This window comes from Sciurus carolinensis, chromosome 4 (genome assembly GCF_902686445.1).
Source record: "Sciurus carolinensis chromosome 4, mSciCar1.2, whole genome shotgun sequence".
NCBI classification, from domain to species: domain Eukaryota; kingdom Metazoa; phylum Chordata; class Mammalia; order Rodentia; family Sciuridae; genus Sciurus; species Sciurus carolinensis.
This window is the reverse complement of record NC_062216.1, coordinates 133630480-133656863: the sequence shown is the minus strand read 5'-3', so window position 1 is coordinate 133656863 and position 26384 is coordinate 133630480. Positions and strand designations below refer to the sequence as shown.

Genomic DNA, 26384 nt, shown 5'->3' with positions numbered 1-26384 from the left:
ACAGTCTCCAGCTGCAACACTTTTGGAATCTGCCACAGCATTTTAACCAAGGTGACACTTTTCTCCACTCAATAGCAAGCATGAAAGCTGTACAAAACAACATTTTCCCAAGTGGTACTTCTCCCAAGAGAGATCTCCATGAGGAATTTTTGTGCCAAGCTCCCTCTTGGGCGGGCTGAGATTTCCTCAGAGTTGCTTTGCAGTCTGAGTCTCTTCATTCTGAATCTCCTGTCCTTCCTCCCACAGTCCACCCACATTCAAAGATGTCAGCTGTGCATTGTTGTCTGAAGCATTGCATACCTGCTGTGACTTCTTCTGCCTTTTAGTGTGTGTGTGTGTGTGTGTGTGTGTGTGTGTGCATGTGCACCATTAAAACTTTATTGTTTGGACCACCGAAGTTTGAATTTTATATGCTTTTCATGTGTGACAAACGATACTATTTAGTTTGTGCTAATTCACAGTAAGAGGGGTGATAGTGAAGAAGAGAGATACTTTTTATTAGGTCGAGGGGAGTGAGGGGAGGGGAAGGAGTATGGGGGAAGGAATGATAGTAGAGTGAAACAGACATTATTACCTCATGTACATATATAACTGCATGACTGATGTGATCCTACCATATGTATAATCAGAAAAATGAGAGATTACACTCCATTTATGTATGATCCATCAGAATGTATAAATTCATTCTGTCATGTACAACAAATTAGAACAAATACAATTTAAAAATTTTAAAAATCTATTTTAGACTATATTTAGATTTACAAAAAATTGTGAAGACAACACAGTTTTCATACAATGTAAACCACTTTCCCCTATTACTAACATCTTAAACATTTTTCAAAATTAATGAACCAAAATTAGTACATTATCATTGAACAAAATTTGTGCTTTATTCGGGTTTTCCTAGTTTTAATAAAATACCCTTTTCTGTTCCAGAAGAAAGTCACTAGTATGTACTTGAGCTTTCCATAGTACTCCCTTTTCTATGTACTTTAAAGACTATATTGCACTTTAAATATTTGCCTAGTCCTTCCCCAAAGAGATCTATGACATTTATTAGAGTTAATATATACTTTAAAAGAGGAATATCCACATAGACTGAGGGCTACTGAACATAGGATCTGAGTTGGTGTTGATATGTAGAGAACCAAAGTATCATCATGGGCCTAGTAAGAGGCTTATATGTGGCCAGACAAAAGGTTACGGCCAAAATCCGTCTTATAGAGGATTTTGTGTGCACACCCACCACATAGTCATTACTCTGGACCCTGAATGTTACAATTGGAATTGAGGTATTTTGTAAGGAGAGAACTTCCATATTGGGTTCTGGGCTATAGAGAAAGAATAAGTGGAAGTCTCTAAAAACATGAAGCAAAAATGGGAAATTAAAACCTATATTTTACCATGGGGCTATAATAGAGATTAATTTTCCTTGAAAGACCTAAAAATGGAGGTGTGATAGTCCCATTCCTAAATATTTTCCAGGGACCAGTCTGGTCCCTGCAGAAACCAGAAGAATGTTGGAGAATACCTATGGATTACCACAAGGCAAACAAAATAAAATAACCAATCATGGATGTCATGCTGGATGTAGTATCATTGCCTAGTTTGATTAATAAGGCCTCAACTACATAGTATATAGCTATTAATTTGTCAAATGTGTTCTTTTTTTAAGTCCCAGTTAAGAAGATCATAAATAGTTTGCATTCAAGTGGAAGGGATAAAATTTTGCCCTACAACTATGTTTAGAATATATTTAGAAGAGATCTGAAATGTCTGGAGTCCTGTACAACTTCACATTGATCTATTATATTAACAATATAATGCTGATCTGGCAATAGGAGCAGGATAGCACTAATATGTTGGGAGTCTTGGTAAGATGTGTATACTGCAGAAGGACCTGCTACTTAAATAAGAATCTTAGCAATTCAGGAGTAAGGAAAATGCCAAGACAGTCTTGTCAAAAATAAATGAAAAAATTAGCTGCATCTGTGTACCCTAAAACATAGAAAGCAGCATAGCACCAGATAGATACCAAGTGCCCATGGGTTCAGAACTGCTCATCATTGCTATATTTTCATACCTCCTCAATCATGATGTTGGACAGGGCTGACTATCTGTAAAATGTACATGGTATATTTAAAATCAAACTTAAACAGAACTTGAGCGCATGAGCAAATGAGCAGATAATCTAGACTTCCACATCACCAAACACAGTCATACCAGTTTTCTGTTCTCAGTTGACACCTATGACCATATGGAAGAGGAGTTTCAGTACCATTGGATACAGGGAAGAAGTCAAACCTTGTTTTATCAATTGGTTGGCTTGACATGTAGGTGCAAGCTGAAAATGGGCAAAAACTTCATGAGAGTCATACTTGGGGATGGCCTGGAAAAAGAGGAAAGGGAAAATCTTCAAGGTGAAATTTTTAGGAGCACACCTGGTCATGTACTTTGTATAGAAGCAAAAGTAATCTCAGGTGGGGATAAACATGAGCACACAGACAGTGGCAAATGCCTGGCCAGACATGAGAGGTTTATAAAGAAAAGATTTGGAGGATCAGAATTAAGAGGGTCTGAGACAATGGCATATGGGTGGAGACATGAGAGTGGGAATGTGTTTTTATAGGTTAGTGTTATAAATTAGATATGGGTTATTCCTCAAAGACTTGTATTAATGCAGAAATGTGAAAATGGATTGTGAAAGCTATAAGCTAATCAGTCCGTTCTAGTTCAAATGGACTGGGTGGCAACAGTAGGCAAGTGGGGCATGGCAGAAGGAGGTGGGTCATTGGGGGGCTTGACCTGGAAAGGTACATCTTCCCTGTTCTTCCCATCCCCTCCCCCAATTCCTGACCCCTCCACAAGTTGAGCAGTTTTCTTCCATTGGGTCCTTTCTCGTGATATGCTGCCTCACCTTGGGCTCAGAGCAATGGAGTTATGAACTGAGAGTTATGAAACTGTGAGCCCCGAATAAACTTTTCTTCTGCTAAGTTGTTGTCTTCAGGTATGTTGGTCATAGCAATGAAAAGCTAATGAAAACAGAAATTGGTACTGGGACTGGGGCTGTTGTGACTAACCTGATCATGTGATTCAGAAGCTTTGGAAATTATTTTCAAGAGAAATTTGGAAAAACTTAAAAATTCAGGATGGAAATGCCTTGAAATGTTGTAGGTAGAATTTAATGGGTGATATTGTGGGAGCTCAGAAGATACATTGCTGATAGGAATGTGGACTGTGCTCATGAAGTTTTGGAGAGAATTGAGGACTTTTTTGAGAATTGGACTAGAGGCCATTCATGTTGTATTCTGGCAAAGCACTTTGTTACAATTTGCCCATGTCTTGAGACTTTGTGTGAGGCTGAATTTAAAAGTGATGAACTAATTAAAATGGTAGAGGAAATTTCAAGGCATTGCATCATTCAACCAGTGGCATGGATATTGTTGGCAGTTTTTAGACAGATTTACTGTGAAAACTGGAGCAAAAAATAGCGCTAAAGGATTTAAAAATTTTGTAGTTTGGTCAAAAAATTACTTATAATTGTTAGGTCTAGGAAATTGTGCTCATTAAAGACATTAGAATCCTTAAAGAGATGCTAAGTACTTTAAAAAGATATAATAGGAAATACCTTGAGGGTATCTTAGGCATTTGCAAGCACATACTTACTATAGCTCAAGGATGTAAAAGTAAAAAATCTACTTGAGAAGAGGTCCTGGCAGCACCTGCTCACAGGGGCGGTGTAGGGGAGGTTGCCTAGGAAGTTCTTTCCACTGAGCCATGCAGGCACTCAGAAGTTACTGCAGTCATGATTCCAGAGGGCCCAGGTGTTGCACATGCTTGTAGCAGACCTTGGTAGCATACACATAGTGCCAGTCCTGCAGGAGTGCAGGATTCTGGAGTTCAGTGGTCATGGAATTTTCCACTGAGATTTGAAAGTAAGCCTTGGGAGGTCAGGCAAAGTGTACTAGTATAGGAGTCCCCACAGGCTGCCCCTGAGAGGGTGATGCATGAAACTTTAAGGAGAATCCAAGGCTGGAATGGAGACCCCAGAAATTAAGAGGCAGCAGTAACATGAACTGTCTGCAAGAAAAGCTGCTGGTTGTGGAGAAAGTAGAATAAAAGAGAGCCCATCCATACTGAAACCAGTAGGGGCAATGTGTCAGGGCTGCTCAAACTCTTTGGAAATAAAATTTCATCACCATATGTCCTGGATGCTGTACACATTTACAGCTGGAACTACGGGACTAGTTTGCCTGGTTGGGATTTGAACCTACTTTGTCCCCATCCTTCTTTCTCTGACCCTATTCATCTCTTTTGGAATGGAAATATTTTCTCTGTGCCACTGTATATTGGACATATGTGACTTGTTTTTGATTTTTAAAGGGGTTCATGTTCAAGAGGTGGCCTTGGGTCTCAGATGAGACCTTGGACTTGGGCAATGCTAAAACTGTTTAAGACTACGGGACTCCTGGAGATTAACTAAATGCATTTTACATTGTGATACAGACATGAGCTTTTGGGGAACAGGAGCATAATGATATGGTTTGGGTATGAGGTATCCCCAAAAGTTCTGTATTAACACAGGAGTATGAAATAATTGGATTGTGAGAGCTGTAAATGAATCGGCCCATCCTCATTTGAATGGTAACTGTGGGCAGATGGGACATGGCTGAAGGAGGTGGGTTACTAGGGTGTGCTCTGGAAAGATGCATCTTCCCTGCAGCCCCTTTTCCCTGCTCTGCTTCCTAAATGCACCATGAGCTGAAGCAGCTTTTCCTCCACTGGGCCCTTTACCTGTAATGTGCTACCTCACCTTGGTGCCAGAGCAATGGGGTTGATCTCTAAAACCATGAGTGCTAAATAAACTTTTCCAACTCTAGGTTGTTCTTATATTTTGGTCACAGAAATGAAAAGCTAATTAAAACCGTGCCCAATTGAAACACTGAACAATCAAGTAATCAAAATGACACAATTAATTGACACTAGCCAGTCTTTGTCCTTTGGTCACTCAGAGTTATTGTGATGGGCATATGGAATGCATGAATATTAATTATAGGCCCATTTGCATGGATTCTCACTTATCAAGGCTGCACTAGGTACCTGTGCATGTGTAGCCTGTCAACAATGGAGATGAATGCTGAGTTCCCAAAATAGCACTCTTCTTTGAGGACACGAATTGGCATTTGTGGGCAAATGTAGTACATTGGGATCTTTTCATCTGGGAAAATTCAATGATTCCTTTTTATTGGAATAGATACATATTCCGGGTATGGGTTTGACTTTTCTGCTCTCAGACTCGATGTCTGATCCAGAGACACAGAACATCACACGCCAGCATCCAATCAGACATTTCACTTCACAGTGAAGGAGTTTCAGGAGGAGAGCCTAACTATGGAATCCACAGGTTTTATTACACATAATACCATGTAGAAACTTCTGCCTGCTAAAGCCTTGGGGCAGTTTCTTGAGGGTCAGTTAAAATTGCAGACTAAAGGCAATATTCTGGCAGAATATGTCTTCCATAGAAAGAATATATGAGAGTAGCAATCAAGGGCTGGAAGCAAGAGTGACCAGATTACCATGATTTCCACTTACCACCTGGGTACCCTTGTACTCTGTAGGCTTTGTAGTTCTGTTCCCCCAAACTGGCATAGTCATGCCAGAAGACATAGAGATATAGTAAGAGTTTCTTTAAACTATAAGGTAAAGCTGGATATTAAACATATATATATATGTGTGTGTGTGTGTGTGTGTGTATATATATATATACATATAGATATATATAGATATATATACTATATCTTTCTGCACTGGTTAGTGCTAATCGGGGGTAAACAAGTTACCAATGCTGCACTGTTCCAACTTGTGTGAGACAGATTAGTGATATGGTCTCCTCTATTGAGTCTATTGATGAGATCTATCAAGTCTGATTAATAAAGAGTTATAACATTAGTACTTCCTAGATTTAAAAATTTTTAGACCTTCTATCTAATACCTCCCAGAATCCCCAGTCAGTGTCATTTTTGATTTGTTAGTGGGCTTGTGCTTTTGTAAATTCCCTTTTTCAGGACAAATTTGAATTTCTGCCATGAAAGGAAAGGAAAAGGTACCATCTATCAAATGCCCTCGCCCCCACAACTCCACCACAGCCTGCCACTGCAAATCAACTTGGCTTCCCAACAACATTATCTTGAATGATATAGAAGAGGTTCATGGTTGTGCTCAATGGATGCAGGTTCTATTCCCTCTAGAGTCCCCAATCACTGTCTAACAAGTTTCTCCCCAATTTATTTGGCTTATTCCATATGAACATTCTGTACTTATGCCTGCTCTTCCCTGGCCTCCTATTGTGTAGTTTCCATAATAACTCAGCAGTATTGATAACTATTGTGGAAAATTGAGGTCCCACAGTAAACCTAATAATCTGCACTTTTATATGGTTTTAAGAAATAACATGAATTTTTTTTCATATTGGATATTGAAACTATGTAAGACTGAAAACAGAATTGGATCACTAATATTTTGTCAATATTTTTTGGTATACTTGTTTAAGACCATAGCTAAAGCAAAGGCCAGCAACAAACCAACAAGGTAACACCATATCACCTCTGTACTCTTTATTATGTCACCCCCACAAATATTTATCCATATTTACTATGGAGTCCTTGTGACATTTCCATTTGCTGCCACTCTGCACTATTGACATATTGACAATGTAGCTAGATTGATGAATAGAAAAGGCACTAATACTCCAGAACATCAGATAGGCTTTACTTATGCAAAGGACACATAAGAACTTTAGGAAATAGACAAATCAGCAACATTATCCAAGGCCACAAGAGTACAAACAGGAGTACTAATTGGTAGTACTAAACCTCACCAGCAGATGTGTGGTTGTAGATGTGAAAGTATACCTGAAAGAATGATTAGAAGCATATCTGTCTTTCTCTAAGACTAGTCATATGCTAGAGCATTCTTGCACATAATTTAGTTTAGTCTCTTGTGAGTGATGACATCACTTGGTCCAGGAGGACCTCAATAGTCTCAGAGTTCTACAACGCACACTAGAATAGCTAGTACTTTAAGGCATGAACCAAATTCTCATCCATCATTCCATACTATCTGGGCCAGAATAATCTGGTCAATGTACATTCCTAAACTTAATACCATGGAAGGGTAATTTCCCCAAACTCTGGGATTCATATTAATAATCTCTTAGGCTCAATGAAGGGACTAATGTGTAACTTTTGTAATAAAAATGAAAATTAAAAGGTTCTAAGTACATGGGGCATGTGGGTTCAGAAAGATCTCTGTATGATGCCTAGAACACAAACTTGGGAAACAAATCCTGAGAGGATACTCTGTTCCTTTAACCATGTGGTGATATGAAGGATATGCATAACTTAGAGTTTCAGTGCCATTATTTTTCATGTTACTTCAGAATGATAAATATTTAATGAAAATAGTTATATATTAAGAATGGTCTGTCACTTGAGCCAGTTATATAAATCCAACTGAAAATAACTAAGGAAAAAGGAAAATTTACTGGATGATTAATCGATTAGTGTATTCTGAAAAACAAAATAGTTCATGTGAAAGGTTACAAAACTGTCTCAGGACAACAACCTTTCAACTGCTTTTCTCTCTATTTGTATTTCATTCTTTTTTCCCATGTTTATGCTAAATAGCCTCAAAATCTTACATATTAAAACTTTAGCCACCATTGAAGACCTGCCTTGAATGTCTGCCTGTATCCCTAAACTAAGGATAATAACTGAGCTCAACTGTGGTCAGTGAACCATCCCAGAACTAGGAAAAGGCAATCACAACAACAGGATGATTGTATGTATGGAAACCACATGTGAATGGAATGGTGAAGGAAAGGGAATCTGAAACAGGTCAGAACAATTTTCTAAAGTATAAGGAAATGTAACAGTATAACCAAAGTATATGTAATTTACACATCTTCAGGATGGAAATAAGACTACAGCAGAATTGTTCAACTCAGCACTACTGACATTTTGGACTGGGCAATTCTTTATTGCGGGGGAATGTCCTGTGTATTTCAGGATGTTCAGCAGCACTCCTGGTTTGTTCCCAGTAGATACCTGTAACACCTCCCTGGTCAAGATAATATAAAACCTTTCCTGTTATTGACAAAAGTTGGGGATAATGGGGTTGTTGCCACTTAAGGACTATTGGCTTATAGCTAAGGGTTATAAACTCTACAAAGTTATTTGAAGAATAAGTAGAAGATTAGATATAGAAGATTTGAATTTAGGTAGATAGATATATAACATATTGGGCATATGTGGGAATTAAACATGGTGTCATACAAATTTATACTTAAAGTGCATCAAAATGTTTAGAAATTAATTTGTTATTAGTCCTTGGTTAAATAATTTCGTGAATACAAGATTTCTCATTTTTAAAATGGAGGCAATAACAGCTCTGCAGAATAAGTCCAAATAGTAAATAGTCATGTGAAAGCATTTTGGAAGCTATGAAGCTGAATACAAATAATTAATAGTAATAATAATGAAAATAATAATAAATACAAACATGATAGACAACCAGCCCCATTTCTTTACCCAAGAATCTAAGAGTTTTTCTCAGGATGCTGTACATCAAAAGAGGTGACTTCACAGAAACAAAATTATTCTAAAATTCAGAGCTTTTGAAAAACAAACAATTAATGTAAATGTGACACACAAAAACTCCAGACTCTCAAATTCAGGAGCATAGTTCAGGCATTTTTGTATAATTCTTATCTTGTCCTATTTTAGAATAGGCTTTTAATATAATACTGATATAACTAAATAATAATAGAAAGTTTATACTACTTGATGGATTAACCTATGCTTAGGATATTTTATTCATTTATTAGCATTTCCAGTGATAAGAAGTTAACTTATTTTAGTTCATAAATTTATGAACTTTTATTAAACATACTGAATGGATATATTAATAGCTTAAAATGTATTTAGCTTATCCTATAAATTTGGAAGCAGTCATATCACTCAATCACAACTAATTAAAGTTTTGGCAATTTTTAGCCTTTGGTGACAAAAATTACAACAAGTCTTCAATAAAATATTGAACATGAAGTGGAAATAATAAATTTATCTCCCAACAGGTTGTATAGGTACTACTTAAATCATTCCAAAGAGATACATCACAAAGGTAAGTATTTTGTGCCTTGATACCACATGGAGAATACCACCAATAACAACTATGATAGTAATAATTAAAACAAACAAGCCAATATTTATTAAATGTCTTTTCTGAACTTGAAAGGGTCTGGAAAACCTTATTAAATCTTGTCTAATACTTGAGAAATTTATCACCTCATGTAAAACAATATTTAAAACACAGAGATGGAGACATATTCAGAAAACATAAATTACCTCCTTTATCAGGACACCATTGTAAAATCTTAAGATTAATTAGGCTGGTCAAATCTCCTTTTAGTTCCTATTATCACATCTTTACCTAAGAGCTTGTCTTAATATTTCCTATATAATACATTAATAGTAATAATAGTACTTGCTTTTTTGTTGTTTTTCAAATTTAAATTTGTTGAATGAGTATAGGAAAGAGAAGATAAAAAATATTGCCATAGTGGATTGTATATTTTCTTGTTAAATCTCAGTGTTTTTAAAGATTTTTTTTCTTTTTTTTTTTTTTTTTTTCTTTTTAAAATGCTATAGTTTTGGTTCATGTTAAGGATCAGTCGTCTTCATCCTGCTCGTCCTCTTCCTTTTCTTCTTCCTCTTCCTCTTCCTCTTCTATTTTCTTTTCATCTTCTCCCTTTTCTTTTCTTATTTCTATTTTAGACAATTCAGGAGTAAATGCCATCTGTTGTTCCAACAAAATATTTGGAAAATAAGGTTGTACTATCAAAACAATTATGACACACATAATAAAAAACAGCAGTCTCAGTAATAAAACAAATATGCAGAGTGGATCACATACAATCGGCCGGGGCACTTCCCAACGTGGATACCAGTAGTGGTAATCTGTAAATAGAGACACAGTTGAAAACCAGATTTCACATAAAATAGTTAAATTGTTCAAAGAAATAAAGGACAATAATACATACATATAGCTTGGTCACGATCTGCATTACCTAGAAAGAAAAATAAAGTTTATAAAGAGTTACATAAAATTTCTTCTTTCTCTACAACGTAAGAATTTCTTCAACAATAAACCTCCATTCTCTTAGTTTTCAGGCACCATGCCATCATTTTTTATATTCTCTGTACAACCAGTAGCCAATGATAAAGTACAAATATTCTCATTTACTAAAAGTCAGCGTGTTCTGGTAGAGAGTATAGACATACTGGATAGAGAGATATGAATTCTAGTACTAAATCTGACTCTAAATCATTTTTTCACTTTATGTACATTCCTTTATTCCTGACCAACAATGTAGGATTCTATAACATCTCATAAACATCTCTTATTTTGTCTCTTTCTACCCTCAGATTATTCCAAATTAATCTTATGAATTTACTCATTTTTATCACCTGGTTCTTATTTTCAGACACTTTCAGTTGTTCTTCAATTCTGAGAAGGCAAAGTTCACACCACTATATATCCTGGTATTTTTTTTTAAAGTTATATATCTCACTAAGATCATAATGTTATCAGGAAATAAATTCCTTTTTGTCTGCTCACCTGAGCAGAAAGGATCAGACAATCATTCCTGAATTCCACTAGGAAAAAATGGAAGGATAAATGAGTTCATATATATAAAAAACCCAATGTCAAGTGCTCATGGTGGTGCATGTCTGTAATACAGTGACTTGGGGGGCTGAGGCAAGAGGATTGCAGGTTTGAGGTCAGCCTCAGCAAGTTAGCAAGAACCTATCAAAAAACAAAAGTTCAAAGTCAATAATATCAACCAGGGCTTCATCTCTACATTAATACCTGTTGTATGCTGACTTTTAATTCAATAAAATAAGTACCAAGGAGTGGCATAGTTAGTTGGGTTATGTGGTGGTTCTATTCCTAGTTTTTCAGGAATTACCATACTAATTTACATCATGGTTATGCTAATTTATAACCCACCAGCAGTATCTACTATGTTCCTTTCCCCACCACCACATTCTAACCAGCATTTATTATTAGTAGTATTCTTGATTATTGCCATTCTAACTGGAGTAAGATGAAATCTCAGTGTAGTTTCCCCAATTGCTAAAGATGTTGAACACTTTTAAACATATTTGCTGACCATTTGCATTTCTGCACTTGAGAAATATCTGTTTAGCTCATTGGTTTATTGATTAATTGGGTTATTATTTTGGCATTAAGATTTGGATTTTTATATATATTCTAGCTATTAATACTCTGTTGGAAGAGTGGTCAGAAAATACAGTAATTCTATAGGTTCTCTCTTCAAACTCTTGTTTCCTTGGTTTTGAAGGTTTTTAATTTGATGCAATCCCATTTTTTAAATTGTTGCATTTTCACAGAAATGCAAATTCCCAAACAATTCCCAAAACTCCAAAACAGAGGACATTCAATAAAAGAATAACCAACCAAATGAGAATAAAAACAGGATTAAATATAGCAAAAAAACAAAATAACAGGAAATCACAAAAACATATCCACACTAATGTTGAATGTTAATGGCCTCTACGCCCCAACTAGAAGACTCATTTTATAGGCAAATACATCCACAGGCTGAAAGTAAAAGGATACAAAAAATATTCAATTTATATAGACCCCCCAAAACAAGCAAGAGTAGCTACTCTCTTATCTGACAAAGCAGATTTCAAGCAAAAATTAATCAGAAGAGACAAAGAAGGACACTACAGCTTGGTAAGGGGAACATCCAACAAGTAGATGTAGTAATAGTAAACATTTATTCTCCAAATGTCATTACACCAAATTACATAAAAAATAAAATACTCCATGAAATTAAATTCCAGATAGACCCCAACATGATAATACTAGGTGATTTCAAATCACCCTTATCACCAATAGACAGGTAATCAAAACAAAAAAAAATTAATCTAAATAAAACACTGCAAATCAAATGGAACTAACAGACACATATAAAAAATTTCATCCCCAAACAGCTGAATTTATCTTCTTCTCAGCAGCACATAGAATTTTTACAAAATAGATCATATCTTATGTTGCTAGATAAATCTTAGAGAATTATATTATATATATGATTATATTATATATATGATTATTATCTATATATATTATATATTATATATATGATTATTATTATATATAATATTATATATTATTATATATTATATATTATTATATATATTATATGATATATAATATAATTCTATATAATTATAATACATATAATATAATATATATAATATAATATATATAATATATAATCATATATATATCCATGTATATTATCAGACTGTAATGGAATAAAGATAGAAATCAACAGCAAGAAAACTAATACCAGTATTTCTCAAATTATTCCATGATATAGAAAGGGAAGAAAAACTCTCAAATACATTCCATGAAACCAATATAACCCTGACACCAAAACCAGGCAAAGATGCATAAGGAAAGAAAGTTACAGACCAATACGCCTGACGAAAATAGATGCAAAAATCCTTAATAAGCTATTAGCAAACAACATTCAAAAGCACATCAAGAAGATAATATATCATGATCAGGTAGGTTTTTATTCCAGGGATGCAAGGTTGTTTCAACACAAGCACATCAATAAATGTAATTCACAGCTTAAGCAGAATTAAGGACAAGAATCACATGATCATCTCAATAGATGCAGAAAAGGCCTTTGATAAAATTCAGCACCCATTTATATTAAAATGCTAGAAATGCTAGGGATCAAAGGAACTTAACACAACATTGTAAAGCCTATTTATGACAAACCCAAAGCCAAAATCATACTGAATGAGGAAAAACTGAAAGTATTTCCTCCATAATTAGGAACAAGACAAGGTTGTCCACTCTCACCACTCCTAGTCAACATTGTCCTTGAAATATTAGCCAGAGAAATCAGGCAAGAAAAGGAAATAAAAGGGATACAAGGAGGAAAAGAAGTCAAGCTATCTATTTGTTGATGACATGATTCTATATGTAGAAGACCCAGAAAACTCCACCAGAAGACTTCCAGAGATTATGAATAGGTTAAGGAAAGTAGCAGGCTACAAGATCAACAACCATAAATCAATAGCTTCCCTATACTTCAACAGTGATTTAGCCAAAAAAAGAGGATTTGGTAACTCTGTGTAGTTTTTTTTTTTTTTTTTTTTCTGGGTCTTCAACTATTTTCTATTTGTCTCTGTGTCTGTTTTTACGCCAGTATGATGCTGATTTTGTTACCATAGCTCTGTAATATAATTTGAAGTTGGGTATTTTGAAGCCTTTAGCATTCCTCATATTGCTTAGAATTGCTTTGGCTAGTTTGTATCTTGTTCTTACACATGAATTTTAGGGCTATTTTTTTCTAGGGTTTTTTGGAAGAATTTTATTGGTATTTTGATGGGAATTGCATTGAATTTAGGTCACTTTTGGTAATATGGCCATTTTAACTATTAATTCCTCCTATCAAAAACCATGGAATGTTTTCCAATTTCTTAAGTCTTCTTCAATTTCTTTCTTCAGTACTCCATAATTTTCATCAATGGAATTGTTTTCCTGATTTCTTTCTCAACAGATTCAATAATGGAGTACAGAAAAGCTATTGACTTTTGTATGTTGATCTTGTATTCTGTTACTTTGCTGAACATATCAGCTCTAGAAATCTTCAGGTAGTGTTTTGGGGTGTTTTAAGCATAGGATCATATCTTCTATAAACAGTATGATTTGACTTCTTTCTTTCCCACAAGGATCCTTTTTATTTCCTTCTTTTGTTAATTGCTCCAGTTAAAATTTTAAGTATATTGAACAGGAGTGGAGAGAGTGGACATTTTTGCGTTATTCCTAATTTTAGAGGAAATGTTTTCAGTTTCCCCATTCAGAATGATATTGCAGCACCATGGTGATGCTGGCTTAATAGAATGAATTTGGGATTCTTCTCCTCCTTTCTATTTTATGGAATAATTTGAGGAGCACTGACATTAGTTCTCCTTTAGTGGTCTAGTAAAATCCAACTGAGAATTCCTTGGGTTTTCTTCATTGGTAGGCTTTATTACTGCTTCAATTTCATTGCTTGTTATTGGTCTGTTTAGGTTTTCTATATCATTTTGGTTTAATTTGGTAGATCTTATGTGTCTAGAACTTTGTAGATTTCTCATATGTTTTATAACTTATTTGCATATAAGTTTCCAAAATAGCCCCTAAAAATCCTCTGGATTTGCAGAGATGTCTAGTGTGATATTTCCTGTTTCATCTCTAATTTTATTAATGTCCTTTTAGTTACTTTGGTTATGGGTCTATCGATCTTGCTTACCTTTTCCTAGTATCAACTCTTTCATTCATCCTTTGTAATTTTTTGTTCTTTATTAATTTCATCTATAAATTATTTTCTTCCTTATACTGGTTTTAGAATTGGTTTGTACCTGTTTGTCTAGAACCATAAAGTACATTATTATGCTGCTTATTCGGGATCTAATTTTTTAATATACCAACAATTCTACTTTTTGGGATCTTTGGGATTTTTATACTCATAAATTTTTATCTTAAAACCATCTTCACAGTATCCCAAGATTCTGGCATTGTGTCTATATTCTTGTTTGATTTTGATTCTTGTATTTTAAAAAAATTCTCCTTCATTTCGGCTATGATCCATTCATGATTTAAAACTATATTTTTCAATCTCCATGTTTTTATGATGTTTCCAGTTATTTTCCCACATGTTCATAAAGTTTTAAATTTCATTCTATTGTTATCTAAGATATAAGGGATTATACAGATTTTTTTTGTACTTCCGAAGACTTTTTTGTACCTAAAATATGGTCTACTTTGTGGAAGTTTCTGTGAATAGCTGAGAAGAAAGTGGTTGTTGATGAAATATTCTATAAGAGAAGCAGAAACCATAATTCTCCAGAGGTGAATGTAAGCCAAAGACTTGGATGAACATAAACTCCACAATGACTTCTTGGTAAAATGGGATCTATCAACCTTGCTGCCACTTCTCTGTCAACCTCAGCTCTCCTAGTGTTTATAACATAAAACTCCATTTCCTTTGTTAAACAGACTATTGCCTGAATACTCAAGAGTGGCTGGTTTTCTGATGCAACGGAGACTATTAAACTGTAGAGTAAACAGTATAGTAAAACTGATTTCATATTTTGCTTGTATGTTTAAAGGACTATTTCTTTTACACTGAAATCCATCCACAATACATTGTGTCTATACTATTTAATATTTTGTTTCACTTTTTCCTAGTAGTGTGAATTTTCAATGCTTAGATTTAAAATTTTTAAATCAGCATACTACAGTGATGCAGCCACATCAATATTTAGAGTAGCTTAACTCACAATAGCTAAACTATGGAACAAACTAGGTGCCCCTCCACAGATGAATGGATTAAAAAAATGGTATATATACACAATGGAATATTACTCAGCCTTAAAGAAGAATGAAATTATGTCATTTGCTAGTAAACGGATGGAGCTGGAGAATATCATGCTAAGCAGAGTAAGCCAATCCCCCAAATCTAAAGGTCAAATATTTTTTCTGATATGTGGATGCTAACTTACAATAAAGGGGAAAGGCTAGGGAAGAATAAAGGTACTTTGGATTAGGCAGAGGGGAGTGAAGGGAGGGGATGGAATATGGGGGGAGGAAGAGCAGTAGAATGAATTGGAAATTAATATCCTATGTGCATATATGACCACACAACCAGTGTGAATCTACATCATGTACAACCAGAAAAAGGAGAAGTTATACTCCATTTATGATGTGTCAAAATGCATTCTGTCATGTATAACTAATGAGAGCAAAATTTTTTTTAAAAAGGAAAAAAATGAATTCTACATTGAACAAAAATAAAAATTTCTTCTTCTGGAATGAAGAAAAAATAAAGACATTTTCAAACAAAGGAATGCTGAGGGAATTTAGAGCTAGAAGAATTGCTAAAGTAAATTCTTCATATAGTAGGTAAATGATACCACAAGAAAGCTTGGAATATCAGGAATAAAGGAAGAGCCACAAAGACTATATATATATATATATAAATGTAATAGGCTATTTTTCTTCTTGAATTCTTTTATATATATCTAAGAGTTGAAAGCAAAAGTATATCATGGATGGCATTTTCAATGTATATAGATATAATATGCCAAGAAATTATAAGACATGTGGAAAGGTTAGGAAATCTATATGGTGGTTAAGTTTTCTCCATCTGAATCAAAGTGGTCAACTACTGATTCTTAATAGACTGAAAAGTATTTATGTTGATACACCTAAAGAAGTTACAAAAAAAAAAAAACTTATACAGAGAGATGTAAAAATTGTAATAGGCAAGTTGAATGGAATATGAAAAATGTTCAAGTAACCCAAAGGAAGTCATAAAAGGGGAACAGAAAAAAAGAGTGAAACATGCAGAAAACAACAAAATGGTGGACCTATGTCCAAATATATTAATCACTTTATTAGCCATAGGTAATCTGAACATGCCAATTAAAAACATATCTAACTACATGCTGTTTATAAGAAATTTACTTAAAATTTGATAATATAGGTTTAAAAATAAGAATAAATGGGCAGAAAACCAAAGCAGCTGTATTAATATAGGCAAAATAAACTTTAAAGCAAAGAACATTATCAGGGATTGAGGGAGAACATTGCACACTGACAAAATAGCCAATTCTCCGTGAAAACATGATTCTAATCAAGTGTGCACATAATCAAATTTCAATGTATATGAAGAAAAACTGACAGAACTGAAAGGAGAAACAGAAAAATCTATAGTGATAGTTGATGACTTCAGAATCTGTATTTCAAAAATTCATAGAACAACCAGAGAGAAAACAATGAAGGATACAGAAAGACTCAATAACACCAATAACAAACAGAATTGGATTGATACTTATAGAACACTACATTCAATAATAATTAAATCACATTCCATTCTTTTCAAGCACATATGGAACATACAAGATAGCACATAGTAGGGAAAAAAGAGACTTAACAGGTTTAAAAGAACTGAAATTCATATTCGGTGTGTCCTCTGATCACAACAGAATCAATCTAGAAATAAGTAACAGAAACATTTAAAAATTCCATTTTTAACAGAAGAAGAAAAAGGAGGAAGAAACATATAGGGACTCTAAAACATGCACAGACTTATTCTGAAAACTATTAATATTCTGAAAATATTAATTAAAAGAACTCAAAGAATAACCCAATAGAGGAAAACCAACCTGTGTCTATAAATTGGAGGACAATATAATCAATATCCATTATCCCCCAATTTATCTAGGTTTAATACAATTGATATCAAAATCTCAGAAAAGCTCTTTGTAGACATAAACTCTCTTTTCTCTTATCCTTGTCTTTCTCCTCCTGTTTCCTCCCTATTCTCTTTTCATTTTTCTTCCCCATCAGGATTCCATCCTTGGTATGCTGTTCTTCTCTGTTATACCCATGCAAATTCTTCCTTTCTAAAACCTCATCTATATGCTAGTAATTCTCAAATATAGTTCTGATCTGTGCCTTAAGTGTATTAGTCTTTTCTACTCAAGCCTTAATGGGTATCCAAAACTAATAATGATCAAAACTGAACGCATCATCTATTTTCTGTAGCTTCTCCTCCATATATTTATTCATATCTCAGTAAATTACACCATTAATTAATCCCAGATCTGGTATTTATCTGACATTCTCTTCTCATTATAGGATCACATCTTCCAAGATTTGCTAATTTTGCTCAATAATTATTAGTCAATTTTTCTCATCATCTTTATGTCCTTTATAAATACTCTAATATAATCTTTTTTTCCCCTGGACTATAACAAATGCCTCCAAATGGATTTGTTCTCCTGTGGTTATGCAACTCCCCCCTACTGCTAAAATCTAAAAAGATTTGAAACAACCTCTAACTTATAAAAAAAGTTTCAATGTAACACAAACAACTTTTATGTTGAATTGTTTGAATGCAAGGTACCAACCTGATTGTAAAAACTCCAGAGTACTTTGTGCATATTTCCCACAGTCAAAGACATTCCTCTATATAACCACAGAACAAAATCAGGAAATTAATAATTACATCACTACCATGTTATCTTCAGATCAATTCATGTTTTGCCAGTCATACCAATATGTTCTTAATACCAAAAGAATCCTGTTTAGAATCATGCATTGCATTTAGTTTTCATGTTTCTTTAGATTTTTTTTCAGTCTGGGAGAGTCTTTTTCTTTGACTTTCACAATCTTCATATTTTTAAAAAAGAATAAGCCAGTTAGTTATTTTGTAAACACATCTTCAAATTTTAAAAAATCTGCAATCTAGATTTGTTTGATTTCTCCCTTGTGTTTGAATTAAGTTATGCATCTTCTCTGCAAATACCACAGTTGTGATTCTCTGCTCTTTTTGCATCTTCTCAGGTGGTGCAATTTTCCTGTTATTAATGATTGAGCTACATCTGAAGCCCTTTTTCACTTTTTATTTTGGAGACAGGGTCTCAGTTGCTGAGGCTGGCTTGGAACTGATGATCCTCTTGCCTCAACCTCCAAGTTGTTGGAATTACAGGCATGGACCAACCATGCCCAGCATGACGTTCACTTTGACCACTTGATCAGGGTGATGCCTGGCAGGCTGGTGATGCCTGACCCTGATGTCACTCTTTTCCCCATAGCAATTAAATAAATTTTATGGGAAGTTACTTTGAAACTAGGAAGTTACTTTGAAACACACTATTTCTCATCAAACTTTTAATTTATTCATTTGTTAATTGTATCAGTATGAATTCATAATGTTCTATTTTATCCAATGGGTTATAATTAATTACTATTCTAATTATTTTGATGTTCAAAATGCCCCTGTTCATATCAGTGAAATCCCTTTAAGATGGTTTTTGTGTCCCCATTGTCTTTTGAATACTTCTTTTCATTCAAGCATGATTCATTTTATATCTTCCCTGGCTGAGCCCTGGAATCAGGCTTTTTATAATGAGCTCTGATTCCTTTTCTTGCAGACTACAATTTAGAAACTAAGATCTGGGTGCTAGTTATGATCATTGTTTTGACAGTTCCAATAAAGGGAATATATGTACTACATACATACACACACATTTACATCTATGCTGATAATTACTGAAATCTTTAAGTTCCAGTACCTCCAATTCCAATTTCTGACTACAAGATTTATGCTTCTTTTTTTGCCTTTATATATTTGTACTCTATTCTCAGTAAGAAAACTAGATCCATTTATCCTTCATTGATTTACTTATTTGATTAATCCCCCCTCCCCTGCCCAGGCTGTATACTTCCCATCTCCCATCGCTGCCTTTCCGCTCTTCTCCATGTGGGTGTTCTCCTTACCCATACAAGGCTAGTAGAGTGGCCACACTTAGCAAATAAAAATAAAAGATTCCCACTTAAGTTTGAATTTGAAAAATCAACAAATAATTTTTAGTATAAATATGTTCCATGCAATATTTGGGATTACTTATACTAAAAATAGTTATTTACTAAATATAAATTAAACCAAGTGTCCTGTGTTTAATCTGAAGCCTACGGGGTGGCTCTACACTTAGACATCCTCTTGTGCTGCTTAGACTGCAATGCAGCTCTGGGTTCCTCCAATGTATGGATTCTCTTACTGTGTTAGGGCTGGAACCTCACCCATGCCAGGTCACTTTCCCCACCTTAAAGCCTCTCACCTAGTTTGGACTTCCAACACCTTGTAGGAGGTTGACCTAAGTGTGGATGCCTCTTTATCTATTTAAGTTCTGATACCGCTTGTCAGGCCACCCCTGTGTGTGATTTCTCCCCTTGTTCTACCTGAGTTCCAACAACCAGAACCAGACCATCCTACTCTTGATGCTTTCCTCACCTGTTCAGACTCTTAACACTCAATGTGTTTCCTTCCTCCTCACCTTGAGCGCGCACAGGCACTAAAATCTTGAGCCATCTCTGTGAGGACAACCCTTAATCCTGCTCTGGTTCTACTGTCCCATGCAAGTCTGGCCTCAAGTGTGGATATTCGTGGGGCACTGATTTTCCAAACCGACACCATCCTCACCCTGCTTAGCTTTCTGTCTTCTGTGACCACTGATCTTGTGGGGATCCCTTGTCATCCTACTGAAACTCTAAGATATCAATCTGGATCCTCTCTGAGATGCTTACCTTCCAATCACCCACCTAATCTAGGATTGAGCTTTGCAGAAGAGGAAGATAAGGGGAAGAGGAAGAGTAAGACTTCACATTTCATTCAAGCAAAGCAAAGGCAGAAATATTAGGATGTGTTCATCTCAATAGTGTTACATTAAAACTATCCTCTAGTTTCTCTTTTTTTTTTGCTTTTTTTTCCCACAAAAGCAAAATATGATCTGAACTTACCTCCTACCACTTTCTTTTAAGCATTGTATAGTTTAACTATAACTATACCTTTGGAATATATGCTCTTATGTTTGAAAAAAAAAACAAAAATAAAAGTTTAATCAAGTATATTTTCCACATTTTATTCTCTGAATATTTCTGGAATTCTAGTTTTTTTGGCAGGGTCAATGAGAAAAGTCTATTAAAAATTTATTATTTTACTTTTTTTCTCTTGACAAATATTTTGGAATATTCTTTTGTTTAAAGCAGTCATTGTCAAACTGTGAAGGTTTTTCAAGGTTTAGCTTTAAGTTATCAGTCTTTATTTCTATCATTCTATCATTCTGGTATATTCTTAGGGGAAGAAAGACTCAGCAGAAAAGGCTCTGCAGTTTAGAAAAATCTAATGATACTATTTCAACCCTCCTTTGATAATTAATATGAGAATAGCATTAGAATCAGAAGAATAATATTAACATTACAATAAAAACTAGTGTTCAGTCACTTCACTTTTCTTGTCCTATGCATTATGAATGTTTTTCTTTTCATTTTTAAGTTATTTTCTTTATCTTACTGCATAGATAATCTGTGCATCTGTCACGGTTGCCACAACGAGTACAAAATACTCCTGGTTCATAAGGCCTTCTTGACAGAGCTCCTCTACAAAAAAGCAGAAAATTGTTAAGAACAGACTTAAGTTTTCACATATTATTTACATAGTATAGTTATCAATTTTAATTAGTCTTAAGAGGTTATTTGATTTAGAGAGAGAGAGAGAGAGAGAGAGAGAGAGAGAGAGAGGGAGAATTTTAAGGATTTGGCTTCCACAATTGTAGGGACTGGCAAGTCTAGAATCAGCAGGGCAGGCCAGTGGCTGAAGACAAGTGCTGATGTAGTCTTGAGTCTGAAGGAGGACATCTGGAGGTAATTTTCTTTCTCAGACTTTTATAAGCCAAAAGGACCTCAGACTTTGAACTAAGAATATGAAGGTCATCCACATTATAAAAGATAATCTGATTTACTCAAAGTCTACTGATTTAAATATTAATCACATCTAAAGTATACCATTACAGCAATATCTAGACTAGTTTGGGCAAACACAAGGCATTATATCCTAGTGAAGTTGATACATAAAATCAATCATCACATTAGCTTTCCTCAAAAAACAGTGAATTTCATTTTGTCTGGCAGATGAATTATTGGCAACTAACCTTAATTCTGTTGAGGCCTGGTTTTAGGACTAGATAGTTCTACATCAGTGTTTACCTTATTCCTACTATGGTTCTTAGTTTTAGGGAATGGTTCTTAATCCTAGGGCATGGTCTTTCTGAGATAAATGTTCAGAGTTTTAGCCAAGATCTCTTCATTGTATCTGGGCTGGACTGCAACTGTTTCTCAGTACTGTTCAGCCTCTGCAATCTGTGTCAGTATTCAGCCTCTGAATATCTGTTCGCTAATGATCCTTCCAGAATCTTGCCTTGGGATGTGCGCGTGTTGGTCAGGAACCCACAGAGGAATTTTACAGACTTCAGGGTTCCTGTTTTGTAACCCTTTTTTCTTCAAGTCTAAATACTAGATGCCCAAGAATTAAAGACACTGATAGTCTCTCTTACCTAGAAAAATACACATTCTTTGCTTGGCATATGTTTCTCTGGTTAAAGATAGGGGAAATTCTCAGGGAGAAAAACAGGGCAAATATGGGGTTCCCATTGAGTTATTATCTATTTGTAAATATTCTAGTCCTTCATTGGTTCTTTTCTAATGCCTGAAAACAGTTGCTTTAGGTTTTGTTCAGACTTTATGGGTTATTTTAAGCAGAACACTGATTTTTTATACCAGCTTATAAATTATTCAGAAAAAATGGGTCACATATTAAAAAGTTAAAAAATTAATTTCTAGAAGAAAATGTGATGTGATTAAAAAAGAGTAAAAATATTTTGTGAAAGCATGTCTAACTATGACAGAAATCTCAAAACCCATGAAAAAAGTAGACACATTTTTATTCACAGTAAAACTATTCTTTTTGACAAAAATAAATTGCATCATAAAGTCAAATGTTAAGCATTAAACTGATAAAATATTTATAAATTTTATTATAAAAGAGGTAATTTTCTTGACCTATAAAGTACTCCTGTAATTTAAATATATTCAACACCTTCAAATAAAAATAGTGATTGTACAGGAATGGTCAGGTCTTAGAAAATGAAATGCAAATTTTTTGAAATGCACAAAAAGGTACCTAAACTCCCCTGAAATAGAGATTGTGAGAGGACAGGTCCCCAGGTGGCCAAGTCAACTCAGCTCTCCTTCCCACTGGGGTTCTCAGAATAACTACAGAAGGTTCTGACAAGGTAGTGTTCCAAAATAAAGAGGAGCAGCCCAGGCTAGAAATAGGTTATTTTGCAATGCTTGAGTTCAGTCAGTCAAGAGGTGCCAATAGTATAAACCAGGACAGAATGCTCAGCTATGGTGTGGCATGAGACATTCACAGATAAAATTCCATCCTCCCAAAGTGACTTTCCTGAGCCTTGGGAGACCACCTTGCTTTGGGTCCTAGGCTTCTGTTATTTCTTTCTGCCTATCTGTAAGTAATACCTTTTCTTTGCTTGACTTCTTGGGTGACAGTTCTATCTCACTGAATTCATACAAGTGAGAGAGAACCTTTACAGAGATGAAAATTAAAAGTAAACTGGATCAGACACAGTGACTAGAGAGATTGAGGAAGAAGGATCTCAAGTTTGAGACCAGCCTTAGCAAATGAGCAAAATCCTATCTCAAAATAAAAAATAAAAAAAGGGGTGGGGATTGTAGTTCAGTGGTAAAGTACCCTAGTTCAGTCCCCAGTATCACCCCCCAAAAAAGTATACTGACTTCCTAATAGTACACAGTTAAATGTGTGAGAATACATTATCTTAGCAAGAGAGTTGAGAAATAGGTCCTCTCTTATATGACATAAGAAATTTTATAATACAAAAGTGGTGTAACAATAATGAATATTTAGTAATATTTATCAAAATTGAAGATTTTATTTTTGACCTAGTAATTTCATGACTGTGAACTATATATACTTTTATGAGAATTAATGTCTATCCGGATAATTGCAGAAACATCTTTTATAATACAAATAATAAAAGTCTAAATGTTCATCAAAAGGAGAACATTATTTAATACATTTTTGCGCATACATTAAAAAATATGCAAACATTAAAAAGAATTCAGAAACTTTTTGTACTCAAATGATAAAACTTCCTGGGCATATCTTCAAAAAATTAAGGAACCTCAGAGAAAGTGTAGTGCATCTGTTTGAATTATGGAAATGTACACACAGAGACAGATATAATTTGGCAGATACATATAGAATATACCTTTTAGGATGAAATATTGGGGAGGGTAACAGAAGACAGGAATGGGAAGGTTACTTTTTTCTTGGTAACTTTTAACTTTCTCTCATGAATATGTGTCTTGTATTAGACATTTTATTAAAATGACTGAAAATTATAATCCACATAAAGCAATGAGAAAGAGGCCATACTGTATGAGATCCTAAAGTCCAGCAAAAATTACAGAGTTGGAGGAAAACTTGAAACTTTAAGTATATTCAATAATTAAGGAATGCTGTATATCTTAATAACAAATCAGCAACATGTAACAACCTCTTCACACACACCCATCCGAGAAAAACACTTGAAAAGTTGAATAGGTCAAAATAATGAAATTAAAAACAAGAATAAGGAATGATGAATACATTCCAAAGTATCTTATTTTTAAATATCAATAAACTAGGTTAAATCTTCATGAGTCCCATTTTAAGAAGAAATGAAAAATATTCATTATTAAGAATTTCTCCACATTTTCATTTTGTATAATTCTTTCCTGCCTCTTTCCAGACAGAACCTGGTCTTTCAATTCTAACTCCACCCCCCTTATATGTTCCAATACATTCTTCCTCTCTCAATTTATTGATGGCTTTCTTTAGCTTAAAATGTGCATTAGTAACCAACACAGTAAAACAAAATAACTTTTACTCAACTCTGTATACATACTTCTTTTCCTTCTCTTCACTGGCTAACGTCTTAGAATGTTCTAAGTTTGCCAATTTTTTTCAAATTGCAAGTCATGAGCCATTAGTAGGTCATGAATCAAATCTAGTGTTTCACAAAAACATTAATTTAAAATATGAGAGATTAGAATATTGTACTTAGCCATGAATAAAGTATTATTTCATGTAATTTATGTTTTATCATACATAGTAAGGATTGTTTCATGAATCTTTTATTTTTCAGTTATCTACTGTGTCTTCTAATTTTAAGATGAAGAACTTTTCATATTGTAACTTGATTTAAAGTTATAAAGTATTAAAATTACAATTGACTAGATAATGAATGTGATATAGATATCACTGTGCATTTTTAAGTTTGTCTTAGTTTTTCATATTGCCCCCATTGAAATGGACTATATGAATTATTTTCAATTTATATATTTGCACTACTGCTCAAAATATCTAAATATGGCTACAATATGATATGCATTGAATCATGAATTATATGTGCAGAAAAACATGGAAAGAGAATAGTCTATATAAAATAAAAAGGAATTGACAAGAAAGTGAGTATAAATGTTATTAAAAATTCTGTTAGTACAGTCCTGGTTTCTCTCTTACCACACAAGCCTTTCCTCATATACCTTTGCTACCCTCTGCCTGAGGCTCAGATACTATAGTCATATAGGGCTTAGTCCTTAAGTCTCTTCTGTTCTATTTTTCATACCTACTTTCTCACAAGCTGATGTCAATTCCACCTCAGGGCCTTTGTACCTGTTGTTCTCTTTACTTAGTAAACTATCCCAGAATTCATGTATATTTCCTTCTCATAAATCATTTACATTTTTCACATTTATTTCTCCATGTAATGTGTCAGAAGCAGAACACTTGATCTTCTTTCAAACTTTGCTTCTCCCAAAGTATTCCCTGTCTTGGTTAATGGCATCACCATTCATTCAGTTGCTAAGACTAATGGCATAAGTGCCATTCTTGAATAGTCTATTTCACTCAGCCCCCAAATAAAATCTATCAGGAGATGTTATTAATTCCGTCTTTAACCCATATTCTGAATCTGACCTTTCCTCATCATTTTCATGCTAGGTAAGCAGAATTAATGTCATGGTACAGAATTGGTGTCTTGTGGTAGATATGTCTGTTATGTAGAATGTCTGCTACATGCATTCATTCTGAGGCACTGGGTCATTTTCATTTTATAACTCTGTTACTCTCTAGAATATTTGAATCCTCTATCAGATCTGTTGCATCCAGCCAGCAGATGAGGGAAGACCAATAGATCAAGTAGAATGTTTTTAAAGCCCAGACCTGGAAAATGGCCTACATTCTATTGGCTGAAACTTACTGATATGGCCCTCTACAGGGAGACTGGAAAATATATTCTAGGTATCTTCTCAGGAAGTAAATAGAACAGTTGCCACCTGCCAGAATATATTTCCCTAACTATTAAATAAAGCAAATTTTCTTTATTAATACTTTTTGACATTAGATTTTACTCTTTTTTAAGTGTTCAGCCTAAGATTCAAGTCATTTTCCTCAATCCCCATCTTATATCTTTACAGGTCTCTTTTCCCTCTAATAAGTATGTTCTATGCACCAAAGCTGACTGGTTCTAAATCTGTATCCAGGATAATCCCTTCTACCATTTCATACCTACTTTTTAAAAATTCCTTTTTGAAGTGTAGTATATGTGTGTACTGGGTTGATGTTGCTTTGTTTTTATCAACAGATTATAAGTGTTTTCAGGATAGTCACCATTTAAAAATTTGAAATTCTACCACCTAGTCAGTGTTTGCTACACCTACTATAGAACTATACTTAGTTAAATAGACAACCCTTCAGTCAAATACAGATGCAACATGTCTAAAAATAAAATACTTTTTTTTTC

General features: G+C 34.3%; 1 protein-coding gene across 4 annotated transcripts in view; it reads right to left on the bottom strand.

Moving 5' to 3' along the window:
- Positions 1-9247: 9247 nt before the first annotated feature.
- Positions 9248-26384, bottom strand: part of LOC124983965 (GLIPR1-like protein 2) — a 65253-nt gene continuing 48116 nt past the window's right edge. For 2 of the 4 annotated variants that reach the window (XM_047551677.1, XM_047551679.1), the window contains 3 exons: positions 21017-21102; positions 10103-10129; positions 9248-10019 (listed from right to left, as the gene is read on the bottom strand). In XM_047551677.1, coding sequence (XP_047407633.1) covers positions 9730-10019; positions 10103-10129; positions 21017-21102 — 403 coding nt within the window. In that variant the 3' untranslated portion in view covers positions 9248-9729. Of the gene's footprint in view, positions 10020-10102; positions 10130-18071; positions 18130-21016; positions 21103-26384 lie in introns of all 4 variants that reach the window. The other 2 variants (XM_047551678.1, XR_007108512.1) reach the window with 2 other exon arrangements.